The sequence below is a fragment of the Neofelis nebulosa genome, chromosome 1 (assembly GCF_028018385.1).
Source record: "Neofelis nebulosa isolate mNeoNeb1 chromosome 1, mNeoNeb1.pri, whole genome shotgun sequence".
NCBI classification, from domain to species: Eukaryota; Metazoa; Chordata; class Mammalia; order Carnivora; family Felidae; genus Neofelis; species Neofelis nebulosa.
In genome coordinates this window covers 242,877,647-242,903,922 of record NC_080782.1, presented here as the reverse complement: position 1 = coordinate 242,903,922, position 26,276 = coordinate 242,877,647, and the positions used below count along the sequence as shown (strand labels likewise).

The following is a 26,276-nucleotide window of genomic DNA, read 5'->3' as shown; positions in this document are numbered from 1 at the left end:
TTTGTATAAGAATTTGTTTGGTGGAGATCCACAAATCCATGTTACAAATATCAGAAGAAAAAGTTCACAAGAAAAAAAAAATTCAGAAAAAGGATTCTTCTGAAAAAAAGGAATTATATAGTGTTAATAGGAAAAAACTGAAAAGAGACTAAATCTCACAAAGTTAATTTTTTTTTTAAAGGATGCGTGAATTGTATTCATAGTTCTAATTCTAGATGTTCTTGCATAAGAAATCCACAACCTAGTCACTTACTTAACAATCAAGGAAAGCCAGGATGGATCAGAGATATTCTGGCTTGCTCTCTCCCCCTTTCTATTTTCTTTTTAAACTTAAGGTATCTTTTTTGTTAATTTCATGGGAAAATAATAATTCAGTAAAATGAAGTTTAAAAAGGAGAAAGTGAATGATTATATAGAAGAAATGTTTTAGAATTTTAATACATGGATCTGGGGATGGATTAGTAATGATGGACATTTTAGAATTATCACACATTATGTAGCGTCAACCGGACAACTGAGCTTCTGCAAACACAGATGCAAAAAGTAATTGTCTTGTATACTGCAGATTAAAAGATAACATGTGTTGTGGGCGCCTGGTGGTTCAGTCGGTTGAGCTTCTGACTTCAGCTCATGTCACGAGCTCGCGGTCTGTGAGTTCGAGCCCCGCGTTGGGCTCTGTGCTGATGGCTCAGAGCCTGGAGCCTGCTTCAGATTCTGTGTCTCCCTCTCTCTCTGACCCTCCCCCGCTCATGCTCTGTCTCTGTCTCAAAAATAAATAAACATTAAAAAAAATTTAAAAAAAATGTGTGCACTACTAGGTAATTATCCAAAGGATACAGGTGTGCTGTCTCAAAGGGACACATGCACCCCAATGTTTATAGCAGCGCTATCGACAATAGCCAAAGTATGGAAAGAGCCCAAATGTCCATCGATGGATGAATGGATAAGGAAGATGTGGTATATATACAGAATGGAATACTACTCGGCAATCAAAAAGAATGAAATCCTGCCATTTGAAACTACGTGCATGGAACTAGAGGGTATTATGCCAAGCGAAATTAGTCAGAGAAAGTCACATATCATATGACTTCCCTCATATGAGGAATTTAAGATACAAAACAAATGAACAGAAGGGAAGCAAAAATAATATAAAAACAGGGAGGGGGACAAAACATAAGAGACTCTTAAATATAGAGACCAAAAAGAGGGCTGCTGGAGGACGTGTGGGAGGGGGGACGGGCTAAACGGGGGAGGGGCATTAAGGAAGACACTTGCTGGGATGAGCACTGGGTGTTATACGTAGGGGATGAATCACTGCATTCTACTCCTGAGATCATTATTGCCCTATATTCTAACTTGGATGTAAATTAAAAAACAAACAAACAAACATGTGTACAATTATTAGGTAGAGCATTTGAGTTTTAAAATAAGCTTTATGGAATTATAATTTATTTCCTTAAATCAAGAAAAAATAATTGTAGTGAAATTTCCACATAATTAACAGGCTAGAGAAAATATATCTGGAATCTTAACCATAGGGAGAGGTGACTTCTATCCTATTGCACTTACTGATGCTTCCGGTGATGGAAATACTTTCTGCTCATGCCCCCAGGGCAGAGAAGGGCTCCAGCCTCCAGGGCCCTGGATACCTCACAGAGCCGCAAAACGTAACACATGCTTTGATATTTTACGTGAATGGAAATCACAACAGCCCCCTGAAAAAACACCATCGGCCCTGTTGTATTGCAGAATTCTACTTCTTAATAAATTTGTGATTTTCTTTTTTTTTTTAAATTTTTTTTCAACGTTTTTTATTTATTTTTGGGACAGAGAGAGACAGAGCATGAACGGGGGAGGGGCAGAGAGAGAGGGAGACACAGAATCGGAAACAGGCTCCGAGCCATCAGCCCAGAGCCTGACGCGGGGCTCGAACTCACGGACCGCGAGATCGTGACCTGGCTGAAGTCGGACGCTTAACCGACTGCGCCACCCAGGCGCCCCAATAAATTTGTGATTTTCAAGGAGACGAATCTAATTCCACACTCCTACCCATTCACTAAATGGGCCAATTAGACTACGGTCAATTCATAATACTGGCATCTTCATCAACGTATGGTGAAGAAAATCCAATTTTAAAGTGCAGAAACTTAAAAACTTTTTTAAGATGACTGAAATGTAGAAACTATAATTATAGTTCTCATTCTCATCTCCAACCCCACTCAGAATTCAACCCTGGGTAAGTCAGAAGGTTATTACTAACATTTATAATGGTAGGACTTGATGAACCTGTGGTCGCATCCCCTGAATGAGTTGTGCTTTCGCCATTAGCTGCAGTCGCGACCAAAGCTTTTTTTTATCGGAATGCTTTTCAAACTAGGGTTTTCCGGTGCCCTCCTCGGCCAGGCCGGCTGGGCCCTACTGCCTGAGCCTAAGGCGTCCACTGTATGTGACGAATGTCTGCGTCTACAATGGCACTAGCTATGCCCAGCCGAGGGAGAACTGGGAGAGCAGTCACTCAAATAGTTTTGTGTAAGGCTCAAATCTGAGAGAGGCTGAACGCGTACCTATGGGAAATTAGCATTTCTCAAGCCGTGGAGGGGCGACTGTCCACGTCTGCAGCAAGCGTTAACGCTCTAACGAACATGCTGCACCCATTCATCTGAGAATGGGAATCACAGTCTCTTTCATCAGATGCTAGTGGGTCACTCTTTATGATATAAAACACCAAATGCGTTTAGAGTGTGGCTCCAGAGGGATTGTCAGGAAATTGGAGTTCATTCATATAGAGAAAGGAATCAAGTTGGCAAGTGTTTGGTGTTTTGCTGAATAAGGGCTGACAATACTCAGTGGAAGTCGGAGGGTGAGAAGGACCAGGCTCAGCATGACTACCGTTCATCGGTCTATAAACAGAGGCGAAGACAGGACAGCAGAGTGTGCAGTACAGAATATTCTGCCGCCTTCCAGCCACAACCCACAGAGAAATAGCCCTGTCAGTGCAGCGATCTGCATGGGTGACAAATGAGGCACACGCACATCCGAAATCAGCACATGCATTTACACAGGAAGTAAAACCCAGATACTTTTATTTACACTTTAGAAAGCAAACAGGCTGCCCACAAACAATGGTTAGGAAACTCTAAGAGGTTTTTTTTTTTTTGTCGTTTTTTTGTTTTTGTACTCTTAAAAAAATGTAGGTCATTGATTCATCTGTATAAATCATTTTTCTGGCAAGAGTGGTTAACTTTTAACTTCCCATTCAAAAACTTCACAACTTCAAGTATTTGAAATGCACTTAAAATTTCCCCTGCTTTTATTTTGTATCGTACATTCTCGTAGCCATTAGCTGACTCCTGAGGTCGAAGAATTTCTTTTAAAAGAAAATCCAAATCTTTACTAGTATGTAATGGGACAAATTAGCATTCTCTCAGTCACTATTCATCTTAATGGTACTATTTTTCCTTCATTTTTCCTGAAAGAAAGTCGGGGGGGGGGGATAGGCATACCTGTACAATTCAGATCAAAGCACAAAATATCATTTAAAAAATAAATACCTAAGGCATACCTGCCACACTTGTATTTCAATTTCCTCAACTGTTTAAAAATTACCCCAAGTGTCGCTGCGTTTCTACCTGCTCTCTTACCAGCAGCCTCCGTGGCTCTCGCCTGCTGGATCTCCGCCCCTGGAGGGTACCTGCTCATCGTCACTCGTCACGAAGTGTACAGTGTGGAATCCTGGGCTTCCCAGGCAATTTCAGAAACTCAAATGACAGTCTATGGACTCGCTCTAGGTCTTTTTTTAGTGCAGTTTGGCAAATATCCCAAATGAAATTCAACTCTAAGTTAAAAGTATCAAACAGAGATAGTGCTAAGGGCATCTGTGACTTTGTGGGCTGCCCAGAGGCTCTGGGGAAGCGTAGGAATGGAAAACCCAATTGCCCCCAGGTAAAGACACCTGTCGCTTTACCACAACGGAACAGTTACCCACAGAGACGGCGGGAGCCCAAGGCTGGACAGCAGCACCTGCAAAGGCGGCCCAGGTTGTTGGACTCTTGGGTTGCCGTGAACATCTTTCAAGGTCAACAGCCCCTGCACCCACGTTGCCCCCACCTCCCCATCTCAGCAAGCACTGACGTTCTCCCCACTCTACCTCACAGTGTTAAGAACAGCAAGCATGGACACACAGAAACCTGCTCTCCTCCTCGTGATCTTCCCCTTCCGCCACTGCAGTGCCCTCTCCCTTCCAGGCTCTCTGTCTACCTGCAGACTGGAACTGCACTTTGGTTTTGGTTGCGAGAAGAAACGGTTATGATAAAGCTGTCTGGAGAGACGCCCGCTAGATGGCCAAGTCATTCGGTCTGGCCCGGCCGCCGCTGGACTTACTGGCCTTGCTCGACCGCCCGGGGTCTGCGGGGGGCAGAGGAGGCGCGAGCATCTCCACCTCGGGGCTCCCCGCCTGCTCCCCGTCCAGGTCGGGGGTCCCCGCCGATTTGCCGTCGTCGCCGCCCAGGCTGCTGCCGGTCCCGTCCGCCGACGGGCCGGGGGCGCTGCCGCCCGCGCCTGCGTCCTGCGCCAGCTGCCCGGTGCTGCCCGCAGGGCTCAGGGAGGCAGAAGCGGACACCGGCGGGGAGGCCTTTCTCCCGGCCGTCTGCTGCTCGGCCTCCTGGTTGGCCCAGTTCTGCTCTGCCGCTAGCAGGTGGTGGTTGCCGTTGTGGAATCTGGCAGGGCGAGCCTTCTCGCGCGCCTCAGACGGGGCGGCCGTGCCGAGGTCGGTGGCCGGCGGAGGGGCCCCGGGGTAGCCCGCGGCGGTGGCCGGTCCCAGGGAAGAGGCGGAGTGGGTGTAGTAAGGCGGGAATCCGATGGTGACCGTGGGCAGGGCGGACGGGGAGGGGAGCGGCAGCGGGCTCACGCCGCCAGGCTTTGCGGCCCCCACCCTGGATTCGGGGGAGTCTGAGCGGTAGTGGTTGGTCATCCCCTGTTTGAGCTTCTTCCAGCCCAGGTGGTAGATCTCCAGCATGTTGAGTAGCAGCGACACGCAGGCCACTGCCAGCATGAAGATGATGAATATGGTCTTCTCCGTGGGCCTGGAGATGAAGCAGTCCACCGTGTTGGGGCAGGGCCACCGGTCACAGCGGTAGAGGGGCTTCAGCTCGAAGCCGTACAGAAAGTACTGGCCGGCGATGAAGCCCACTTCAAAGAGCGTCTTAAAGATGATGTTGAAGACATAGGTCCGCAGCAGGGCGCCGGCGATGCGGATCCGGCCCCGGTCGTCGCGCACCGGCGGCCGGTCCTTCTGGCCGTGGCCGCCGGGCCCGCAGTGCGCGGCCGGCCCGGGGTGCGGGCCGTCGGCCTTCAGCAGCTCCTCCTCGCGCTCCTTCTTCTTCTCCTCCATGCGCACGATGTGCAGCACGTGGCCCAGGTAGATGAGCGTGGGCGTGGACACGAAGATGATCTGCAGCACCCAGAAGCGGATGTGGGAGATGGGGAAGGCTTTGTCGTAGCAGACGTTCTCGCAGCCGGGCTGCTGCGTGTTACACGTGAAGTCCGACTGCTCGTCCCCCCAGACCTCCTCCGCCGCGGCGCCCAGCACCAGGATCCTGAAGATGAACAGGACCGTCAGCCAAACCTTGCCAATGACCGTGGAGTGCTCCTGCGCGTTCTCTAATAGTCTCCCCAGAAAGCTCCAGTCGCCCATTGCTTCAGCTTGCTAACCTGCAAGGGAACATCGCCGGTTAGTAGGAAGGAGGCCGCGGGGGGCAGGGGCCGGCGGGCGCAGGGGGGTGGGGGGACCCGGCACGCGGCGCTGGGCGGTCGCTCCCCTGCGAGGCCGTCCTCCCGCTGCCAAACGAGGGAGGCGCTGCGGAGCCCTCCACGGCACGCGCGCGCCCGAGTGTGCGTGTGCCTGCGTGCGTGTGCGCGCATGCGCCCGTGTGCGTGTGTGCACGTGCGTGCACGTGCGTGCACGTGCGTGCGTCTTCCCACGGGGGCCCCGAGCCGGGTTACAGCCACGCCCGCAGCGCCGGTGTCACTCGGAGCTACTGTCGCAGGACACGGGTGCGGCACGAACCAGATGCCCACAGGTGACCGAAGCCCTTAAACCCTGTGTCTCCATCTAAGATGGGACGATGGTCATTGGGTCATGCGCAGTAAGCTGCTTCCTAGATGAGGGACGGAGGGCCCGTGGACCCCCCTGTGGAGGTAGCTGTGGTCCTCGGACGCGGGGGCCCAAGATGAGAAGGGGTCCTCCGTGTCGCTGCTGCCCCAACAGGCCTGACGCTTCCAACCGGAACTGAAAGGCAGCTCCGTTCTTTGCGTCAGGAGAGCCGTCTACGCGGTGAGTTCCGGCAGCACTGAAGGACACTCTTCTCATTTTGAATTTTAAAAATGTTCACAAATGTTAATTTTTATGAACTGGTGTGAAGACAAATAAACAAAACATAACTTTACTCACCATGATCTAAAGAAACAAATGTTAACGCTCTCTTGGAATAAACTTCCAACCCTTTGTTTCCGTCATTCGAGGTCTTTGGAGAAACGTTACTATTCACATATCCTACCAGCCTCCTTGCCCCTGTTGTGACTGGCGTCTGTTCTATTTGGCATGTTCTTACAAGGGAAAATATTTTAATGTAGAAACTGACTTATTGGACATGAAACAACCCACTCTCGCATGAAGGATGTCCGGTGTCAGGGAACCGTTCTAGAGGACATCCTGCTTACCCTAAACCCCGGATGTCATGATGTCTCTGACCGCCCTCTCTGCCCATAGCCATGGCCCTTCCCTCCACTCTGCTGAAGCGTTTCCCCTGGAGCACAGGACAGAAGCCTTGACCGTGCGTCCCAGCCCTCCGTCCCTGATCCAACACCCTGGTGACGCAGGCTTCTTGTGATCCCTGGGACGGCCTTTGTGCCTTTGCACGTCCTGTTTCTGCAACTTCAGACTTGGCCCCAGGCCAGGCGGGGACTGGCCTGTTGACCTCCACTCTCCCTTCAAGAGTGGCCAACTCAGGCCGACACGGGTGCCCTGTGTTTTCTCTTCCCCTTATCATGGCCTGGCTTGACGACTGTTGCCCCCTTTGCATTCCAGGAGGTTCTCTCCATCCTCCCACACCTCCCACCTTGCTAAGCTGCGAACGGCATCCTCCCTCCTTGCTGTCCCTGGACACACAGCCTCCAGAGTTTCTACAGAAAACCACCTTTAAGCACCTTGACCGCTTGTGGACTTTCTCCCTAATCCTAGTTCTGAGGTTGGGGTTTGCATGTGCACCCTTTCCTCCTTGATGTCTGCAGGCAGAACAGCTGGGCAGAAGCATTTCTGGAAGCCTCTAAGGAAAGGTCAGTGCAGGAAATTTATTCTTCTTCCTGCCACCCTCCCAGATGTGCAGGTAGGTTCCGCCTTGTCCAGCACAGCATAATGTGCTAAATAAAAGGGAGTCGATGCGATGTGCCTGGTGGGTTCTCCCCACAAGGCTGGTGGCACAGAATGCCACGAGGGAGGGCCTGCTTGTCACAGGGCCTGGGAAGTGTTGTTGGCATTGCCCTGCAGGGCCAGGGAAGCAAAATGTTCCCTAATGATTGGGGTGTCCCCCACAGTAAAGAGCTGGCCCGCCCCAAATGTCCGTTGTGCACCTGTTGAGGAACACGGGGCCAGGGAAACATTTCTTCGATCAGTAAATCAGACGAGGGGGGTATGGCTGCTGACTGTGGCATCTTGTTACTCACCTTTGCTGGCCCAGCCTCTCCAGAGTTCTTTAGGTCCAGGTGCTGCAAACACTTTCAGATAGGGACCCTTGAAAGGAATTGTGACCTCTGGGCGCAGCTACGGAATCACAACGTGTTACCATCTGCGCACTTCGCGGGTACTCTGGCATGTGTCAGAGCTCAGGAAATCCTAAAGAGGGGCAACTAAGAATGTGTCCGGTCGGGGGCGGGGGAGAGCCCACGGCTCATGCACTGCGTGATGGCACACACTGACAAGGTCTTTCTGCAAAGGAGTTCAGTAATATGTAAGAAGAGATACAAAAATCATGATACCTTGGGGCGCCTGGGTGGCTGGGTCGGTTAACTGACTGCGGCTCAGGTCACGATCTTGTCATAAGTGACCTCATCTCAATCTCATGAGTTCGAGCCCCACATGAGGCTGTGCACTGCCAGTGCAGAGCCTGCTTGGGATTCTCTCCTTCCTCTCTCTCTGTCCCTCCCCCGGTCGTGCTTTCTCTCTCTCTTAAAAACAAATAAACTTAAGATCATGATACCTCTAACCTCTAATTCTACTCCTGGGACATCATACCAAGGAAATAACCAGAGATTTTGATGAATGGATGAACATGGATATTGACTGTGAATTACTCATAAGAAGGAATAATTGGAAACAGAAGTGCCCACTAAAGGATGAGCAATTAGACACATAGTAGTGCCCAAGGCTGGCATCGGGATCTGGCTGACCCCGCTCCTACTCCCATCCCCCTCTCCCTTGCCTGCCCGTAATGTAATGTGATCGGGAAGGGAAATTCTTGCTTTCCCACCTCCTTTTGTTGTCTCCAATGAGGTGTAAGAAGTTGGCTGGGGAACTTCCGAGAAAGCTTTTGGTTTCCTAATAAAAGGGCAGATGGCTACCTTTGCCATCACTTTCCCTATCTGCCTATGGTGAGGACAGATGCGATGCCTGGAGTGGGGCAGTCACTTTGCAGGCATGTATCAATAAGCATGAGGGCATGGTCAAGAAAGTCCCAAGGCACCTGTTATGGCACTGTGGACCTGCTGAATCAACCGCAACACAAGCTCTAGACTTACGTGAAGGGAGAAAACCCTGTTTGTTCAAGTTAGGTTTCCTATTGCTTGCAGACAATTCCTACACTCTCTTAAATTATTTACAGGTTAAGGCCAGCTATACATGAAAAGCTGTGACTCATTCATAACTACTAAAATACAAAGTATTCATTAGACATAACTTTTGAGATCATTAGTGACTTGAAGATACGTTCATGCCATACTGATAAATGACAAAAACCTAATACAAAACCATAGCCTTTTACCCGCTATTTCCCACACATTCATACATGCAAAGGAAGAGCGGAAGGATACTGAAATGTGAACCACAGCGTTTCTAGAACTGGGTGATTTTTATTCTCTTTTCCCATTTCTTTGCATTTTCTGTAACAACTTATTACATTTATGGTCATAAAGGATTAATGACCGTGACTCATGTTTCAAAGTTCTAGTTTTTGAAAAAACCTGATTCTTTGTTCATTGTTCTTTCATTAAGGTGTCTACTCCTTCGACCTCTTTAATCACGTCCCTGGTAAGCGCTCAAAAGACAAATTGATACATGGGACATCAGCCCAATGTCAGATTGGAGACTGACCCTGGGGTCTCTGAGATGCATCACAGATCCTGACAATGGCTGTCACTGATGACACGGAGCTTAAACTGGATTCTCCCGCCACGGCAGTCTGCCGAGTTCCCCCAACGCAAGGGCCGGCCTCTTTGTATCCTGATGTTCGCTGCTGAGTCTTACCACTACCGCGCTTCACAGTTTGGGTTTTCTTCTGGAAAATACGTGAATGAGTGAATAAAAACATTGACCAGAGGAGTATCTGTGACAAGGCCTGCAGTATGGGTCAAGGTCAGATCAAGATGGGAGACTCCACGGTAGAAGTGACATCCCCTCTCTTCAGAGTCGCCACAGTCTGCTCCAGATGCCACGCAGACGTGCTTAAGGTGTTTTATCAACACCGCTTTTGGATCCTACCCCTCATACCAGTTCAGTAAGAAGACGACAGCAGAGGAGTGAAGAAGCGCAGTCTGGACAGCAAGCCTCTGCTGCTAAGTAAGGACCAGCAACGGACCAGAGGAAGCCTCACGATCCACTGAGCGTTGCCAGCCAGTGACACGACCACAAGGTGAGCGAGTGAAACAGCTCCCTGCTTGAGGAGAAAACGGGTTTCTTCTTAGTGGCAGTGTACTGGGCCACTTCGGGACGAAAGCAGGGCAGCTCCTGACAGCTCCCAGGGCCGAGCGCTTGACTCCGCGAGGTGCCCGTGAGCTCACCGCAGAGTGTGGTGCACTCTAGGTGACTGCTCTCCCACGGCGGCAGCGGGGTCCTCGATTACCTGGACGTCGCTTACCTGCACGAAGTGGCATGTAATTGATTTTTGCTTTTATCTCCAGGGAAACTTTGGTTCTGACCCCAACACAGAACAAGAGCTGATGCTGCCGAGTGTACACGTGGCTGCCTCCCCGTTCTTCTGACCGTCCTGCTTTCCCCTTCAGAGGCAAACAGGTTCCCCTCGGCCTTCAGGAGGTGTTAAGTGTCCCTCGGATCAATCAGTGGCTATCTGTTCAGTGACCGTCTTGTGCTCAACTCTGGGCCACAGGTTCCGTTGAATACAGTGGAAGTAAACACACGGCGTCTCTCTGGGAATCTGTTTGTGGAGATGGGAGAACTCAGGAAAATGGGGAGCCATACGGGTGCAGAGGGATCTCGGAGAAAAAGGAGATTGATATGAGGACATGCAGGCGGGGAAGGCTGGCCAGGGGAGAGTGGACTTTGAGCGGGCATTGAGAGAGGTGGCTTTGGGCAGGGGACAGGAGTGCACTTCAAGGCCAGAACAACGTTCCCTTGGCAGCGGGAATATGTGTGACCTGGTGTTGGGAAGCGGCTGCTTCTGCACAGAAGAGCTGTGTGGCCTGCACATAGTAGGCATTCAGTAAACACGCGTGGGACGGATGAATGAAGGACGTCGAGGGCCGCCAAACCACTTGGAGAGCGGGAGATAGGCCGAAAGTGCTGTTCAGGAAAGAAGGGGCCCCTCTAACGGCCAGTGGGGACTCAGGAAGAGTGATAATCTCCAAGTGAGTGCTGAAGGCCTGGGCTGAATGACAGCAGCAGCAAATGGAAAAAGGAAGGACAGAAAGGAGACACAGTCTGGAGACAAAAATAAAGCAGGATGTAGAGTCTGCCGAGAGTCAGTGAAAGGGAGAGGCATGAATTAAAGACAAAGCTCACATTTCTGAGCCTGAGTGGGAAAATCAGGGGGTCGTTTGAAGACAGAAACATTGAGGGAGGCTTGCTAATTTGGGATTGGGAGACAAGGTGAAGACTGGTGGTTCTGTCTTTCCGGGTCAAAAGCAGCGGTGGGAGAGATGAGCGAGCTGCCCAGGAGGAAGCTGGAGACACAGAACTGGAAGAGGCTGGAGAGGGTCCGCAGCGCAGCCCCACTCTCCCGGGGGAAGGCCAAAGAGCAGAGAACAAAGGACGGACGTCTGTGGAAAATCCAGCGAAACGGATGAAGACAGCACGGGAGAGGACTCACCGCCCTCGGCGTGTGTGGTCCGTGTTCGATGAAGGATCGCGGGACTGGCCGACTGGGTAAGAGCCTCAGACTAAGCAGTGCCGGAGAGCGGCGATGCCCGGACAGCGTGGAGGGAAGGGACCTTCCCCAGCGTGGGCCCGATCAGCTCTGCCAGACAAGTTCACCTTGGCTGGCTTGTAGTTGCTTTTGCTTTCAAAGTAATGTCAGAAGACCCTTCCTTCTTTACCGAATTGACCCCAACACAGAGCCCTGTCTGAGCTACCAAGATGCAAGATTACGTTGGGCGTCAGTACGCAGCACGGCCCACGTCACTGCTGGAGCGCTGTTCGTGTCTCCGAAGGCACATTCTCTGACCGCTGTCAACACGACCGGAGAACGAGGGTGACACGGAAGCGAGGAGGCCGAAGGAGGACTTTGAAGAAGGAGGTGACGGCCAGTGTCAGCATTCTTTGTGTGTTCGAGATGGATGGGAATAAAGCAAAGGCTTTGATCTCACAATAAGAAGGCCACGGATGGTCTTTAAGTGCCCAGTCTAGTGGGAGCGTTGGGGCAGAAACAAAAGCCTAGACTGGGAGCTGAAGAGGCAGAGTGTGGGAGGGAAATGGAGGCATGACACAGAGAGTCCTGTTCAGTAAGTCTAGAACCTAAAGGAAGGGCGACACGAAATGGGTAACAAGGCCCAGTGGAGGTGTTTTCAAGATAGGGAAGGCTGTGGGTGCTTGGCATCAGAGAGGCGGAGTCACAGGGACAGGAGGACGGGGGGAGGGTCAGGCTGCCCAGCAGCAGGACGGGGCAAAAGGACGGGAGGGGGTGCTGCGAGGGCAGACGCAGGATGAGCATCCTCCGCGGTGATGACAAGGCCCTTCTCGGCGGGGTCGAGCAGGCGGTCATCTTCTCAGGCAAGGGCAGGACTTAAGCCCCCGAGAAGAAAAAAGGTTTGATGACCAGGGAACGGAGGGGATGAGAAAGGGACCGGGCTCCCCGAGTTCCCCGCACAGCCAGACCACAGGTTGCGGCCACTCAGTGAGGACTGAGCAAAGGCCACACTACCTGTGAGGTGCTCAGTGCTGAGCAACACAGAGCACTGCCTGGTGCCACGTAGGCTGTGGCAGGAAAGATGTGGGACAGAAGAGAAGAGAGGTCAGGTGCTGCATGCTGTGGGTAGACGGAGAGCTGGGGCGGGGCAGGGGGAAGCACAGACGGCAGTGCAGGGGCTGCTGAGGGCTGGCTGAGAGGGTGACATCACAGTGAAGAACTGGGCCTCAGATATGAGGGATGGGTCCAGGCAGAGGACGAGTCCAGAGGAGCAGACAGGTAGACACAGGTCAGGGAGGAAGTCTGGAGGTGGACAGATCGCGGCAGACAGTGATGAGAACTTTGGCTTATGCTCCAAGTGAGACGAGAGGGCACTGGAGGGTTTGAGCAGAAGAGTGACGTAATCCGGCTTCCATCTTCACAGGACCCTTGTGGTTGCTGTGCCGAGAACGGCTGTGGGGCGGAGGGGGTGAGGGTGATCGCGGAGGGTCCAGTGAGGAGGCTGTGCTATGATCCAGAAACTTGACAGTGGTGACAAACGGCTGAGTTTGCACAGACTCTGAAGGTCGGTCCAGCATGATATGCTGATGGGTCAAGGATCGGGTCGTGCCGAGGAGAGGCCAAGGTTTCCACCCCGAACAGGAGGAAGGATGGGGAGACCAGAGGAGGTACAGGTTTGGGAAAGGCATGGAAATCAGGAGTCCTGTTTTGGAGACGGTAAATGTGAGACATCTATCAGACATACAAGTGTCGAGGCCAGAGATAAACATTGGGGAGTCATCACCAAACCCCAAGACTGGACTGAGATCGTCTGAGGGCAGGGGAGAAGGACAGGGGGCTGAAGACCAAGCCGTGGGGTGCTCCAGCATTTGGAGGTTGAGTACGGAAGGACAAGCTTACAGAATAGCTGCTTATTAGGAAATGCAACTTTTAGTTAGGACTCTGGAAGATTAACACCCAAAAGGTGTCATTTGTATTTTTACTTGATTCCCTTTTGTAACAATACATTGACACTAAAAATATTGGTACTTGGTTTTTAAGTTAGAGGTAACGAAACATGAAGCATGGCTAGGCAAATTAATTTTGTGTTACCTGTGACTGCCTGGAACATTGTTGAGTAGGACCAAGAGGGTCACATACAGGCTTAGCCGGAAAGAGTTCTATGTTCGGTTAGTAATATCTGCTAAGGTTTGGTATGCGGCAGTGTGGCCCAAAAGCCAATTTTTGCCAGCCCTGAGTTGGCACAAATTTAAAAGAACACGGAAGGCTGAACCAGTCACGAATATGATACAATGAGAAGTGGCTTATCTAATTATCTTTTCAGCAGGTGGAAAAACTGTTTTCCATTAGCTTTAAACCTTACCTGCCTATTTCAAGCTTTCACATTTAAAACAGTAATTTCCAGATGCCATGGGGACCGTACCCTACGTTATTAAGTACTTACCACAGTTTTCCATAATTCTCGTCTCTTCAAAAAGGAAACAGAATTCAGAATAAGTTCACCAAAATAACAAAAGACCCCTTCTTCTTTTACACTATAGCCTCACCTCCAACATTTAGTGTTGTCTGAGCTCCTAAGACTAAAGAGCAAGATGGGGACTAGGCTTTTAAAAGCTGGCTCGGTGCCACTTACAATTCAGTGTCACAGCAACGGGAGAAGTTCAGCCACACAGACAAGCATAACAGAGGAAGAAACCGAACCCCTGAAGTTTCAAAGACTGAGTAACGTGTGACTTGTTTTCCATCTCCAGAAGAGAACAACCGGTCACACCAACCAGCAGGGCACCAATGGCAACAGTCCTACATACACGCGACTGTCTGGTAGGACGAGTCCTCAACTTTGTTCTTCACAAAGTTGGCTTTTTCGTTCTTCCCTATGAAATTTAGCTTGTCAAGGCCCACAAAAATCTGAAACGTGACTTCGTTGGGAAAAATGAAATTTATGGTGGCATCAAATTTAGCTCTTTGTGAACTAGTTTCTCCGCCAATAAAGCGCAACTGATCCACCGCACAGACCTTCTTCATGCCCTTCAACAGTGCGTCAGGACACTGGAGCTAAAGGTCTTACACGTCTTTTGTTAGCTTTATCCCTAATTTATACTTGTTCGATTTCTTGTTCCAAATAGTTTTTTTTTTTTTTAATTCTTTAATGTTCATTTATTTGAGAGAGAGAAAGAGAGAGCAACAGACAGACAGAATGAGCAGGGGAGGGGCAGCGAGACAGGGAGATACAGAATCAGAAGCAGGCTCCAGGCTCTGAGCTGTCAGCAGAGGCTGATGCGGGGCTCGAACTCACCTAGGTGCCCCTTAATGTTTTTAAGGTTTATTTTTGAGAGATAGAGAGAGAGCGAGCATGAGCAGGGGAGGGGCAGAAAGAGAGACACAGAATCCGAAACAGGCTCCAGGCTCTGAGCTGTCAGCACAGAGCCTGACACGGGGCTCGAACTCACAAACCGCGAGATCATGACCTGAGCAGAAGTTGGATGCTAAACCGACTCAGCCCCCCCAGGCGCCCCTGGAACATTGTTTTTATAAACTGATCTCGTATCCAGAAACTTGTTAGAAAGCTCTTACTAGTTCAAATAGTTACGAGACTCCTTTGGATTTTCTATGTAACATATACATATAACCATTTCATCTGCTATTAAGGATAGATTTGTTTCTTCCTCCCCTAATTCTAATTCCCGCTATTTCTTTTTCTTGTCTTGTTTTCTTGTACTGACCTGCACTCCTAGCACAATGTGATGATGGTGAGATCTTTTCACATTTCTGTCTTAAACATGAACGCTTCTTAGGTTTTAGCATTGAGTATGATGTTTCAACTTTTATCAGGCTAAGGAAGTTTCCTTGTAATCTTTGTTAAGTTTGTTGGGTTTTGTTTTCTAAATCAAGAAAATCATGAATGAGTTTCTGAATCATGAATTTACTAAATTGGATTTGGTACTTTTTTCCCCACTGTTGTGAATTTTTTAGATGGTGAAGCACCGTATTACTCATTTTATTTTTAATATACTATCACTTTCAATCTGCTACTTTATTTTGGATTATTTGTTCATACCTAAGATTGGTCTCATTTTTTTGGTACTACCATTGGATTTGGGTAAGAACATTATTTTAGCCGGAAAAACTAAACATTTCCCTGAATAAGCTTGTATAAGAATGTCCTATAGAAGAATCTGGAATTAACGTCTTTTTTTAAGGGGGTCAGGAGGAAGCCTAGATTACAAATTCAGCTTCATTAACTGTTATCGGCATAAATAGGGCTGCTATTACTCTTAAGTCAATTTTGATAGCTTATATCTTTTAGAAAATTTTCCATTTCATCTAAGCTTCAAATTTATTGGCATAAAATTATCCATGGCATTTTCTTATGATTTTGAAACTGTATGGTATCCGTACTTAGATCCCTTTGTTTGGTTCCAAATATTGTTTATTGGAAGTTTTTAAAGTATAAGTCTTGCTAGAAGTTTTTTTTTACAGAATTATGATATGCTTGAAAAAGAATGAGAGTTTATTTTTGTTATTTTTTCCAATGTCTTATCACATATGCTGTATTTACAGTATACAGAGCAAATCTCCAAAGATCTCCTATGGATCTTTTAAGTAGGGAATGTAGATTTTGGGATTTGCTAGTATTAGTATAAAATACACATATATAATTTAAGGGTATCCTCTATCTTAGTGTAAAATTATTTATTACCGTACAGTTCCAAGGGATTCCTTATTTTAAATGGAAAATGTGCATGGGCTCTATTACTTAACTTTTCACTAATCTAATGCTCTGGCAGGAGACATCACTATCGTACAGACTGATTTAATGAAATCGTAAAACACCGATTTTCCAACTTCTTTATCAATAACTTTAAAGCACCGCTAGAATTATATATTTTTGTTGTCAGAGAATAAATCTCTAGAAACATGAAATTGTTTTGAAATTATACTTCAGGGGCGCCTGGGTAGCTCAGTCAGTTAAGCGTCTGACTTTGGCTCAGGTCGTGATTGCGCAGTTCATGAGTTTAAGCCCTGCGTCAGGCTCTGTGCTGTCAGCACAAAGCCCACTCCAGATCCTTTGTCCCCCTCTCTCTGCCACCCCTGCCCCCCACCGCACATGCCCATGTGCTCTCTCTCTCTTTAAACATTTCAAAAATTATTTTTTTAATAAAATTATACTTTTTTTTTAAAGATTTTATTTTTCAAGTAATCTCTACATGCAACATGGGGCCCGAACTTACAACTCCAAGACCAAGAGTCACATGTGCCACTGACTGAGCCAGCCGGGCACCCCTTAAATTATAATTTTATTTATTTTATTTATTAAATAAGAATGTATGGAAAACACCTGCCATCCATGTATTACTATTATTATCTCTATATTTCTCTTGCATGCGGGGATTTTAATTGTTTTGGGGAGGGATTTAAATTGTTTATAAACACCTGAAAAGTCACATGCTCTAAAGTCTTTACTTGGCTAAGGTAAATATGGTCAATACTTTTCATTCTTAGTCAAGCGAAAAACTCAGTTTTTCTTTTGTTTTTGACGTTCTGTAATTTAAAAGCCGAGCGAGAGCTGATTTTAAGTTGGGAGCAACTTAAACAACTGTTATTAGTTTAAAAACAAATGTCTTCAAATTTTATATTCAATATTTTTTTTAACGTTTATTTATTATTGAGAGACAGAGCGTGAGCATGGGAGGGGCAAAGAGAGGGGGAGACACAGAATCGGAAGCAGGCTCCAGGTTCCGAGCTGTCAGCACAGAGGCCTACAAAGGGCTCGAACTCACGAGCTGTGAGATCATGACCTGAGCTGAAGTCGGACGTTCAACCAACTGAGCCACCGAGGCGCCCCTATATTCAAGAATTTTATGTTGGAGAATTTTATATTCAAGAATGACAACACTAAAAATACCCTTAACTTTTTATCCACAGTATTTCTTCTTTAAATACTGTGAATAAAATAAATATTCCTACCAGAAACCAGTATTAAGTCACCATTTCCACAATTAGAGTTCTAATATTAAGCTAGAAAATTAACAGCTGGTTGAGCTTCAGTTCAATTGACAGAAAAATGTACAAAGTCTGGAGCATAATTAGAAACGCGACTGTCTTCCAGCACTATTCATGCCTTCCTGGCTTCCTTTTTAAACCCTCCAAATGTCTGCCCTGTTCTATCACCCTGTGCAGGCCTCCAGTGTCTCCTGCCGATTAGTAGATGGCATTAAAAGTTTTAAACATCACTTCGGTGACAGACCTAAGAATAATACCATTTGAAATTTTGCTTATTTAAACATTTTATGTACACATTTTGGTGTCATTTAGGGTCAATTTTAATGTATTTCCGCATCAGTACTCAACTTTTAGTGAATAATGAAAACAAAAGTCATACTCTTGAAATAAAGCTGAATTTACCAATACCTCCTGAAGGGTGGCTTGGGGCGCGGGTGAATGACAATAAAGAAAATTCCAAAATATGGAGAACAAACAGAGGGTCTCCGGAGGGGTTGTGGGAGGGGGGCGTGGGCTAAATGGGGGAGGGGCACTAAGGAATCTACCCCTGAAATCACTGTAGCACTCTATGCTAGCTAACTTGGATGGAAATTCAAAAAAGAAAAAGAAAATTACAGGGGTGCTTTCGCGAGTGCTCTGAGCAGGCTCTTGTCCTAAAACACAAGATGGGGCACTCTGGACACTATGCCAAGTACTGACTTCCTAGAATCTGGTCAAGTAAAAGGTAGTCTCCCTAAATAAATCCAAGCGACATCCTTCAGGAGTCTTACTCATCCACCGAGGAGATACGGAATCACGGCATTTTGGAGCCAGAAGAACCTGGGAAGCCGTCTGGTTTATCTATTCTCTTCACTTCACAGACTGGGAAATGCGGGCCCCGAGAGGGTACTGTGATTTGCAGAGGGCGACACAGCCCGCTGAAGCCGGCACGAAAACTCCTGACTTCTGCCTCTGGGTCCGGCCCACCTTCCCCTTCCGCGTGACTTCACGGGGTTATGCACCAGGCAGACTGTTCAGCTGACTACAGCTGCCTTTGCTCTTTTCTCCCAGTCCAAAGTGGCTAAAATTTGGGCTAAATATTATTAACATGCTAACAGTCCCGTTACTCCATCATATAAATTGGAATTGTCATTTAAAAATGTCTTCATGTTTATTTATTTTTGACAGACAGAGAGAGGCAGAGCACAAGCAGGGGTGGGGCGGAGAGAGAGGAGGACACAGAATCCAAAGCAGGCTCCAGGCTCCCAGCTGCTAGCACAGAGTCCGACACGGGGCTCAAACTCACAAACCGTGAGATCGTGACCTGAGCTGAAGTCAGACGCTTATCTGACTGAGCCACCCAGGTACCCTGTAAATTTTTAATGTTTATTTTTTATTTTTTATTTTTGAGAGAGAGCACGAGCAGAGGAGGGGCAGAGAGAGAGGGAGACACAGAATCTGAAGCGGGCTCCAGGCTCCGAGCCATCAGCACAGAGCCCAATGCAGGGCTCGAGCTCATGAGCCGTGAGATCATGACCTGAGCCAAAGTCGGAGGCTCAACGGACTGAGCCACCCAGACACCCCTGGAATTGTCATTTTGAAGCAAATTCAGATAACTGTCTTTACTCTTGCTTAGTGAACGAAACTTCTCAGCCTTATACTCATGGTATTTTATGGTTACATTTATATTACTGGCACAGATGACATCTGTCAAAATGGTTTCTATTTTTGCAATAATAATTTCCATAGTATAAATATAATTTCCCTTTTATTCAAACCTACTTTTATTAGGATATAACACGGAAATCTCATGTATGTTCTAGAATAAAAGATTCATTTTAAAGCTAATACAAAATGGAGGTTCATGAATGAGTGTTAGTTCATGGAGATAATCAGGTGTCGTGAATGAAAAAAATTAAGTGATTTTTACATTTTAGTATCATTAGTTTGTTAACTCTAAGTTTAGAGCAGACCACTAATTCCTCAAATTAAAGAAATGTCAGAGTGCAGGAACTGCTCACATTAACCATTATGAAGTCATAGTTTTGAAGATGCGAGATTTTAAAAAAGCACCAGAGGATGAATAGTAACTCGGTTATTATGATGAAGAATTTCCCGCCACTGTAAGAACGAAAATTCAGATTGAACTTTATCTCTATTTTATTCCTTTTACGCATTATACGGAAATGGCAAAAACATAGTGTTTTTAGAGACCCACGCATGCTGTTTAGGGCCACACGCGTTGGACTTTTTTCCGTCTTCAATTTGGTGAACATTTAGCAAACGCCTGTCGTGTGTGTGCAGTGTGCTAAGTAAGACACGGCCTCACCCTCAGGCGGTTCATTCACAGTCTGTGGGTGAGACAGACTTGTGACAAAACTAATCGAAATATGGTGTGACAAGCATCACACAGTGCTGGTGACGGCCACACCACATCGGAGTGGGGAGAGACTCCCCAATCCTTGGGTTTGGTTGAGTTTCTTAATACGCAGATCCTGAGAGTCATGCTATCTGCACAGGGCGAAATACCTCTCAAGGGCCGTTCCGCTGTCTAGAACGTTCTGACAATACTTTAGCACACTACAAAAACCAAGTGTTTGTTCATGCATTTACATGTGATACTGAGGTAAAATCCTAAAAACCTAATCTATCCTATTTACTGTGTTAGGTGCATGTTCAAGCAATGGTAGCATCTGGAAGACTAATTATAGTTTAAATTCTTTACATACATGAGGCCAAAATGGTAGTGATACATACACATAAAGTTTCAAGTGTGTATGTAAAAGTTGTTTTTGTTAAGGAAATGAACACAACTTAAAATTTAAGTAACATTCAAGGAAACTGTCAAAAAAAAATTTTAAGTTTATTTTTGAGAAAGAGAAGGAGAGAAAAGAGGGAGAAAGAGCGCGCCCACGGGCGGGGGAGGGGCAGAGAGAGAGAGGGAGCCACAGAATCCCAAGCAGGCTCCAGGCCCCGAGCTGTCAGCACAGAGCCCGACACGGGGCTGGAACCCAGGAGCTGTGAGATCACGACCCGAGCTGAAGTCCGGCAATTCATTCACTGGGCCACCCAAGCGCCCGTCAAATTCTTTTTCTTATTGGCAAACGGTGACATTTGGTTACATTTCATTATTTCGAGGTGGCTTTAAGCTGGTCAATATAAATAGCACCGTCTAATTTGTTACAGTAGTAAAATTTTCCTGAATTACTTTATGCTACAGGAGCACGTGCACTGCCCTCCCTGGAGGCTTATCTCGACATGAATCAAACTGCTGCACCAGCGGAATGTGTGCCAAGTTAGCTGTCGTTTACTTTGAACACACCGACCGTTGGAAAACAAAGCCCCCCTTTCCCTCTGTAATCTTTCAATGTTTGTTTTGCAGCACATTTCACAGCACATCGACGGACTGTCTGTGAAGTGATGCGCGTATCATAAACCACCAATTTGAATTCCCGAGTAATACGAACCGAGGCATAATTCCCGTCTCAGCTGTTTTCACACGGCCATTCTCAAATGGCATATTTTGACGCTCCCTTGTCCCTAGAGTCTCGGTCACACATGTTCCTGAGCCGAGAAACCTGGGTGGATTCTGTTCACTAGGGCGTCCACACTGCCACTCACTGTCAGAAGCACCTTCAGGAAGGGGTTACTACAGAAGGCAGAGAAGGGTTTCCCCGCTCTTCCGTGAGTTCTTTCCCCTTAAGCGCACCATCCCAGGCAGAGGGGCCAAGAGATGAGATCCCAGGCCCTGGCACTTACGATTAAAGCACTTCTTAGGGGGGAAAAAAAAAAAAAAAAAAGACTCCCAAAAAGTTTCTCGGAAGAAGTAGGCGAGCCAACGCCGTCCCTACAAGACGCCGACGCCCCTGCACAGCGGCACCCGGCCGCCAGCCGCACCCCAGCCCCGCGCCGTGCGTCCGCGGACGCGGCTCGAGCGCCCGCAGCGGCCTCGGCACCCCGCAGGTCTGAGGCCCCAGAGCCTCGCCTGCTCGCCCGAGGCGGAAAACGCCGCCGAGAAGCACCCGCCGGCCGGCCTTCGGCCGTGCGCCGGCGCTGCGCAGACATCTCGGGGCGCGCGGGGACGCCGACTATTCCCGAAGTTTCCCGAGCCCCCGTCTCTGACCCGGTCACTCCCACAACTCCCCGGACATCCCCCCCGGGGATCCGGAGAGGCCGGGGGCCGCACACGAGCGGCGGGGCTCGCGCTCCGGCCGCTCCGCCCCGGCCCGCCCGGGCAGGTCGGGGCGGTCGGGGGCGCCGGCGTCCCGCCCGTCCTTCCGCCCCGGCGCGGCCCCGCGCTTACCCCGCTGTGCCGCGGCGGCGACCCGGGTGCGCTCCCTCTCGAGCAGGGCTCCCGGCCGCTCTGAAAAGGAGAATCTTCTCTTACACGTGCGGTGCAACTTCACGCGTGCGCCCCGCGCCAGGGCCCGGCCTCCCCGCCCCGGCGGCCATCCCCGCGGCCCCAGCGCGCCCCGCGCTCGGCGCCCCCACGCCGCAGCCCCGGCCGCCGCGCCACGCCCCCCGCCGCCCCCACCCCGGCCCGGGGGCCGCGCGGGGGCGGTGCCGGGCAGGGCGCGCAGCGGGGGCCCCCGCCCCGCGGCCCGCCCGGCGCCCCGCGCGCTCGCCCCGCACCCGCGCCCCGCCCGCGCTCCCCGTCCCGCGCCCCCGCGAGCGGCCGCTCCCCGCCCCGCACCGCCTCTCGTGCGCCGTCGGTCTGCACTTGCCCCCGCACCACGCGTGCCGCCACAGTGTACGCATTCCCACCCGCACCTGCACCCGTCACCCCGCACCGGGCCCGCATTCCCACCGCACCTGCATCCCGCGCCCCCACCCACGGGAGCGCCCTCCCACTCGGGATGTGGGCCCCGGGGCTTTTTCCCGCCGCGGGGCTCCCGCGGGCCTCGGGTCTGCTCTCCACTGAAAGTTCTCGGCGCGCGCGCGAGGAGCGGAAGCGGGATCGAAGGGCGCCCGGGTTCCGCCTCGGCCGCCCCCGGGGCACCCCTCGCGCGCACGTGCGCCTGCCCTCGCGGGGCCGACCCGCGGCTCTGGGGGCGCTCCTGAGCCGTGGGGCGCGTGGGCGTTGGGGCGCCGCGGCCCCGCCCGCGTCCCGCCGCCCGGGGACGCAGGTTCCAGATGGCTGGCACGGGACAGGGCCACTGCGCATGGGGTTCCCGGTTAAGCTGGCCACATCGGCCACAGAAAAGCCAGAGCCGCGGCGTGGATGCTGTCGGGGGCCGCGCCGAGGCGCAGGCTGGAGCGCGTCCCGGAAAGGGAGCCGAGGAGCTATAAATAGTGGCCGCGAGCCTGGTTCCCATCAAACACACTTAATTTAGCCGGCGGCCATAGGGATTCTTATTTATTTATTACTTATTTTTAAAGCACTTGTTCCGATGCACTTGAGACTTGGCCCTGCCTGGGGGACAGGGAAGGTGTCCCCCTAGGTCACTCATTCCGGCCGGTCCTCGTGACCAGATGCCAGGGCGAGGCCTAGCCTGCTTGCCCAGACTGGGGTGAAGGTTTTAGTATCTTCTTTCCTCCCCACGGTTGGTATCGCGCACATTTGAAAGCCTTCCACGAAAGCCCGCTGAGCAAGAAAGGAAGCCCGTCCTTGTCTATGATTGTCTCAGTTTAAGTGTTCTCTCCGCTTCTCAGGATTCGCTTTTGCATCCCCAGGGTTTAGCACGGGACCTGGCCTGGACAGGATATTTAATAAATATTAGTTGACTGAATTTTGTTGACCCTTCTGGAGGCTGCAAATGATCTCGGATGGACTTATTGCGGGGATGTGGCAAAATGAGTCTCTGTTCTCAAATTTCCACGAAGCAGCTTCCGATCGCTGCTTTACTGGAGTCCGGATCTGCTCTGATTAGCCATCTTCTTTCCCTGGAGAGATCTGGACTGAAGGTTATATCCCAGGGAAGAAAAAACCCTAAGCTTCTGAAATCACATCTTAAACTATCTTCTCCCTTGTAGAACGTGAAGGTCTATGTATGTAGCAGGTGATGGTCATGTAGACTTAGCTTGTTTTTTTTTAATTGAAAAATACTGCTCTACCAGGTCTTCAAATAATTTTCTGTTTAATTAGTTAATTAATTGATAGAGTTTATCCATATTGAGATAGATTGAGAGCGCACGAGCGGGGGAGGGGCTGAGACGGAGGAGAGAGGGAATCCTAAGCAGGCGGGGGGGGGGGGGGGGGGGGGGGGGGGGGAGGGGCAGCAGGGTCCCTGTGCGGCCTTGATCTTACCAACCAGGGGATCATGACCGAAGCTGAAATCAAGAGTGGGAAGCTTGACCCACCGAGCCACCCAGGTGCCCCTATTTTTTTATCTTTCATTGAACTATGGTTGACATACAGTATTAATATTAGTTTCAGGTATAAAACATAGTGATTTGACAATTATGTACACTGTGAAATGGTCACAGCAGTAAATGTAGTTACCATCTGCCACCATACCAAGGTATTGCAGTCTTACCGACTGTAATACTTTATGCTGTACTTTTCATCCCTGAGACTGGTTTATCGGATACCTGGGAGTTTGTAAGTGAAATAAACCAGTCACAAAAATAAAAGACAAACACTGTATGACTCTACTTGTATCGGATGCCTAGAGGAGTCAGAATCATAGAAACAGAACGTCGATTGTTGGTTGCCAGGCACTGGGGGAAAAGAGAATGGGGAGTTCGTGTTTAGGGGAAACAGAGTTGCAGTTTGAGAAGATGAAAACGTTCTGCAGACAGACGGTGGTGAAGGTTGCAGAGCAAACAATGTTCTTGGTCCCACAGAACTGTATAATTAAAAATGGTTAAAATTGTAAATTTTATGTTATGTATGGTTTACTACAATAAAAACATTAAAAATGATAGCGTATAAAGACTAGTAAAATTAAGAAAACACTAGTTTGTCTACCTTACCTGTCATATTGTGTATTTTCAGGTCGACAACTAAGATCTTAACCATGTGACTTACTTTTTTATTGTAAAGATTGTTTGCTTCTCATTTAGTTTCAGGAAAGATGGTATTCGGGATAATTTCAGGGGGAAATGTCGATGTGTATGGACATATGCACATACGCCAAACTGATTCGAGCGGGATTTTCAACTGGCAGGTCCTGTTTCCATGTGCTAGTAACCTTTCTTGCAGGAAAGGTGTACCGTGGACAGACACCTGACTGCACAGTGGCTCTCTGAGCTAGGAATGCTTCACACGGGGGTGCTGGAGAGGCGCCACTCGGTCCTCTTTTCCTTTCTACTGAACCACTCAGATGTGCTTGCTTAGGGTGCCCCCTGGTAGTCAGGGCCGGAATTACTTTTCTGAGACCTGTATGGAATCTGCCTAAATCTGCACTTTGCAGATGTTAATGGAAGTTCAACAAATATTTGTTGAGTATTTATCTCCTTGCTGGAGGTGGCAGCCCAGAGTGATCTTGTGTGTGATCATGTGAGAGCTCTTCTTAAAGCACCCAAGTTTAAGATGGGTAAAAAACCCTTATTTTTTCTTTTGATTTAAAATTACTGGTACAGACAGTACCGTTCGTTACCTACTTAAACTAATTGGCAATGCATAGTATTTTACTTCCTCTGTGAAAGTATTTATATTATTTTTGTAAATTAATTCAACTACTATTTATTAGAATTCTGCTCATACAAGACCGTAGGCTGGATGTTGAGGGAGATGAGAACTTTCTCCACCCCAAGAATTGATTGTGCTGAGCTCTATGCCAATCTCTGTCCACTGGAGGAATTGACAGCCTGTTCTGAATTACAAAGTATCAATTGAAAAACACTTGAGACACAATTTAATTCATATGAAGACAGTAGTGAGTAAATAAAAAACATAGTAATTTAAATAGTTTCTGGCACAGTCGTAAATGTTCTGTGCACACTTTTTTAAGAGATGAAATCAGACACCTGGTGGAGGCGAGTGTCCTTTGGACACTTAGGAGCAGGGCTCTGTTTTGTTGTGAAAGCCTACATGTGTGTGAGTTTCTGCTGAATTTCTTGGCAACAGGGTTTGATTCCGTGATTTTAGGGCATTTCTGTTTTTAAAAACTGCCCTACCTTGATTAAGTCCAAAGTTTACAGGTAGCGTCAGGTACTGAAATTCTACCCCAGACCAGTATTTTCCCAAGAGCATTTAGGAGCCGAATGCCTTCACAAACATTACTATCAGTCACCTTGGAGCCCTCCCCACTGCTCCCCAAACACTTTGGGGCTACTTAGCAAGTGACAGTGTCTGTATTTGCTACATAGCATTATTGTTGGTGTCTTAATATTTCTTGAGGATTTCTTAAGACAGAGCCAGAATCTTAGCAATTTATATATGAGATGACTGTCTTGAATAAACTCTCATCTTAAGGTTTTCGAACCAGCGTGAAGAGTCGTAGTGTTGATCTTCTTCTGCCCTTGACTCCCATCCCCCACCTCTCTCACTGCAGATCCCAGCTCAGCGGGTCTGAGTCGTTAAGTTCTCATCATCTCTGGTGACTATTCCCAGCACAGGTTACACCGCAGAAAGGAAGGAATAGACAATGGAGTTTCTGCTTCTGAATTTAGCACTTGACCTGTCTCAGGCTGCGAAGTGTCAGTCCTCATGATTCCCCATCAAACCAGACGGCCCGGGTTTATGATCCAATAACCACATGCTCCTGTTTTGCTAGGTGATTGTTCTTCAGTTTCCTAAGCATCTGTTTTCTTTTTCAATTCTTGCAAGGTTATGAGAATCTGTGAGATAATTTCTATAAAGTTCTTGCAATTGGGAGAAAAGTATAAACGTACGGTTGTCAATTTCTTTTTTGCATTAAAAAAAAAAATAGAGATCCGTCGGTCCCATGCGGGCTTTGCAGGCTTTGGGAATGTGCGTTGTGGAAATTCTGAGCAGCTGCGTGAGCTGTACATAACTTTAGTGTCAGTACTTTACTTAATTACAGAAAATTTTGGGGTCAG

The 26,276-nt window shown here is 48.7% G+C and overlaps 1 protein-coding gene across 2 annotated transcripts; it reads right to left on the bottom strand.

Annotated features, from left to right (window-relative positions):
• Window positions 1-3,066: 3,066 nt before the first annotated feature.
• GJA3 (gap junction protein alpha 3) lies at window positions 3,067-21,839 on the bottom strand. Of its 2 annotated transcripts, XM_058690463.1 has the most exons (3): window positions 21,634-21,839; window positions 9,362-9,545; window positions 3,067-5,709 (listed from the first exon to the last, which is right to left on the bottom strand). In XM_058690463.1, exon 3 carries the CDS (start codon window positions 5,690-5,692, stop codon window positions 4,334-4,336), a length of 1,359 nt encoding a protein of 452 aa, XP_058546446.1. In that variant the 5' UTR covers window positions 5,693-5,709; window positions 9,362-9,545; window positions 21,634-21,839; the 3' UTR covers window positions 3,067-4,333. The 2 variants fall into 2 exon arrangements, with proteins under 2 accessions (XP_058546446.1, XP_058546441.1); XM_058690458.1 differs by lacking the exon at window positions 9,362-9,545 and having other exon boundaries at window positions 21,634-21,838.
• Window positions 21,840-26,276: the final 4,437 nt, after the last annotated feature.

Coding starts and splice junctions, on each gene's coding strand:
- GJA3 (XM_058690463.1), bottom strand. CDS start 5,692: ATGGGCGACTGGAGCTTTCTGGGGAGACTATTAGAGAACGCGCAGGAG.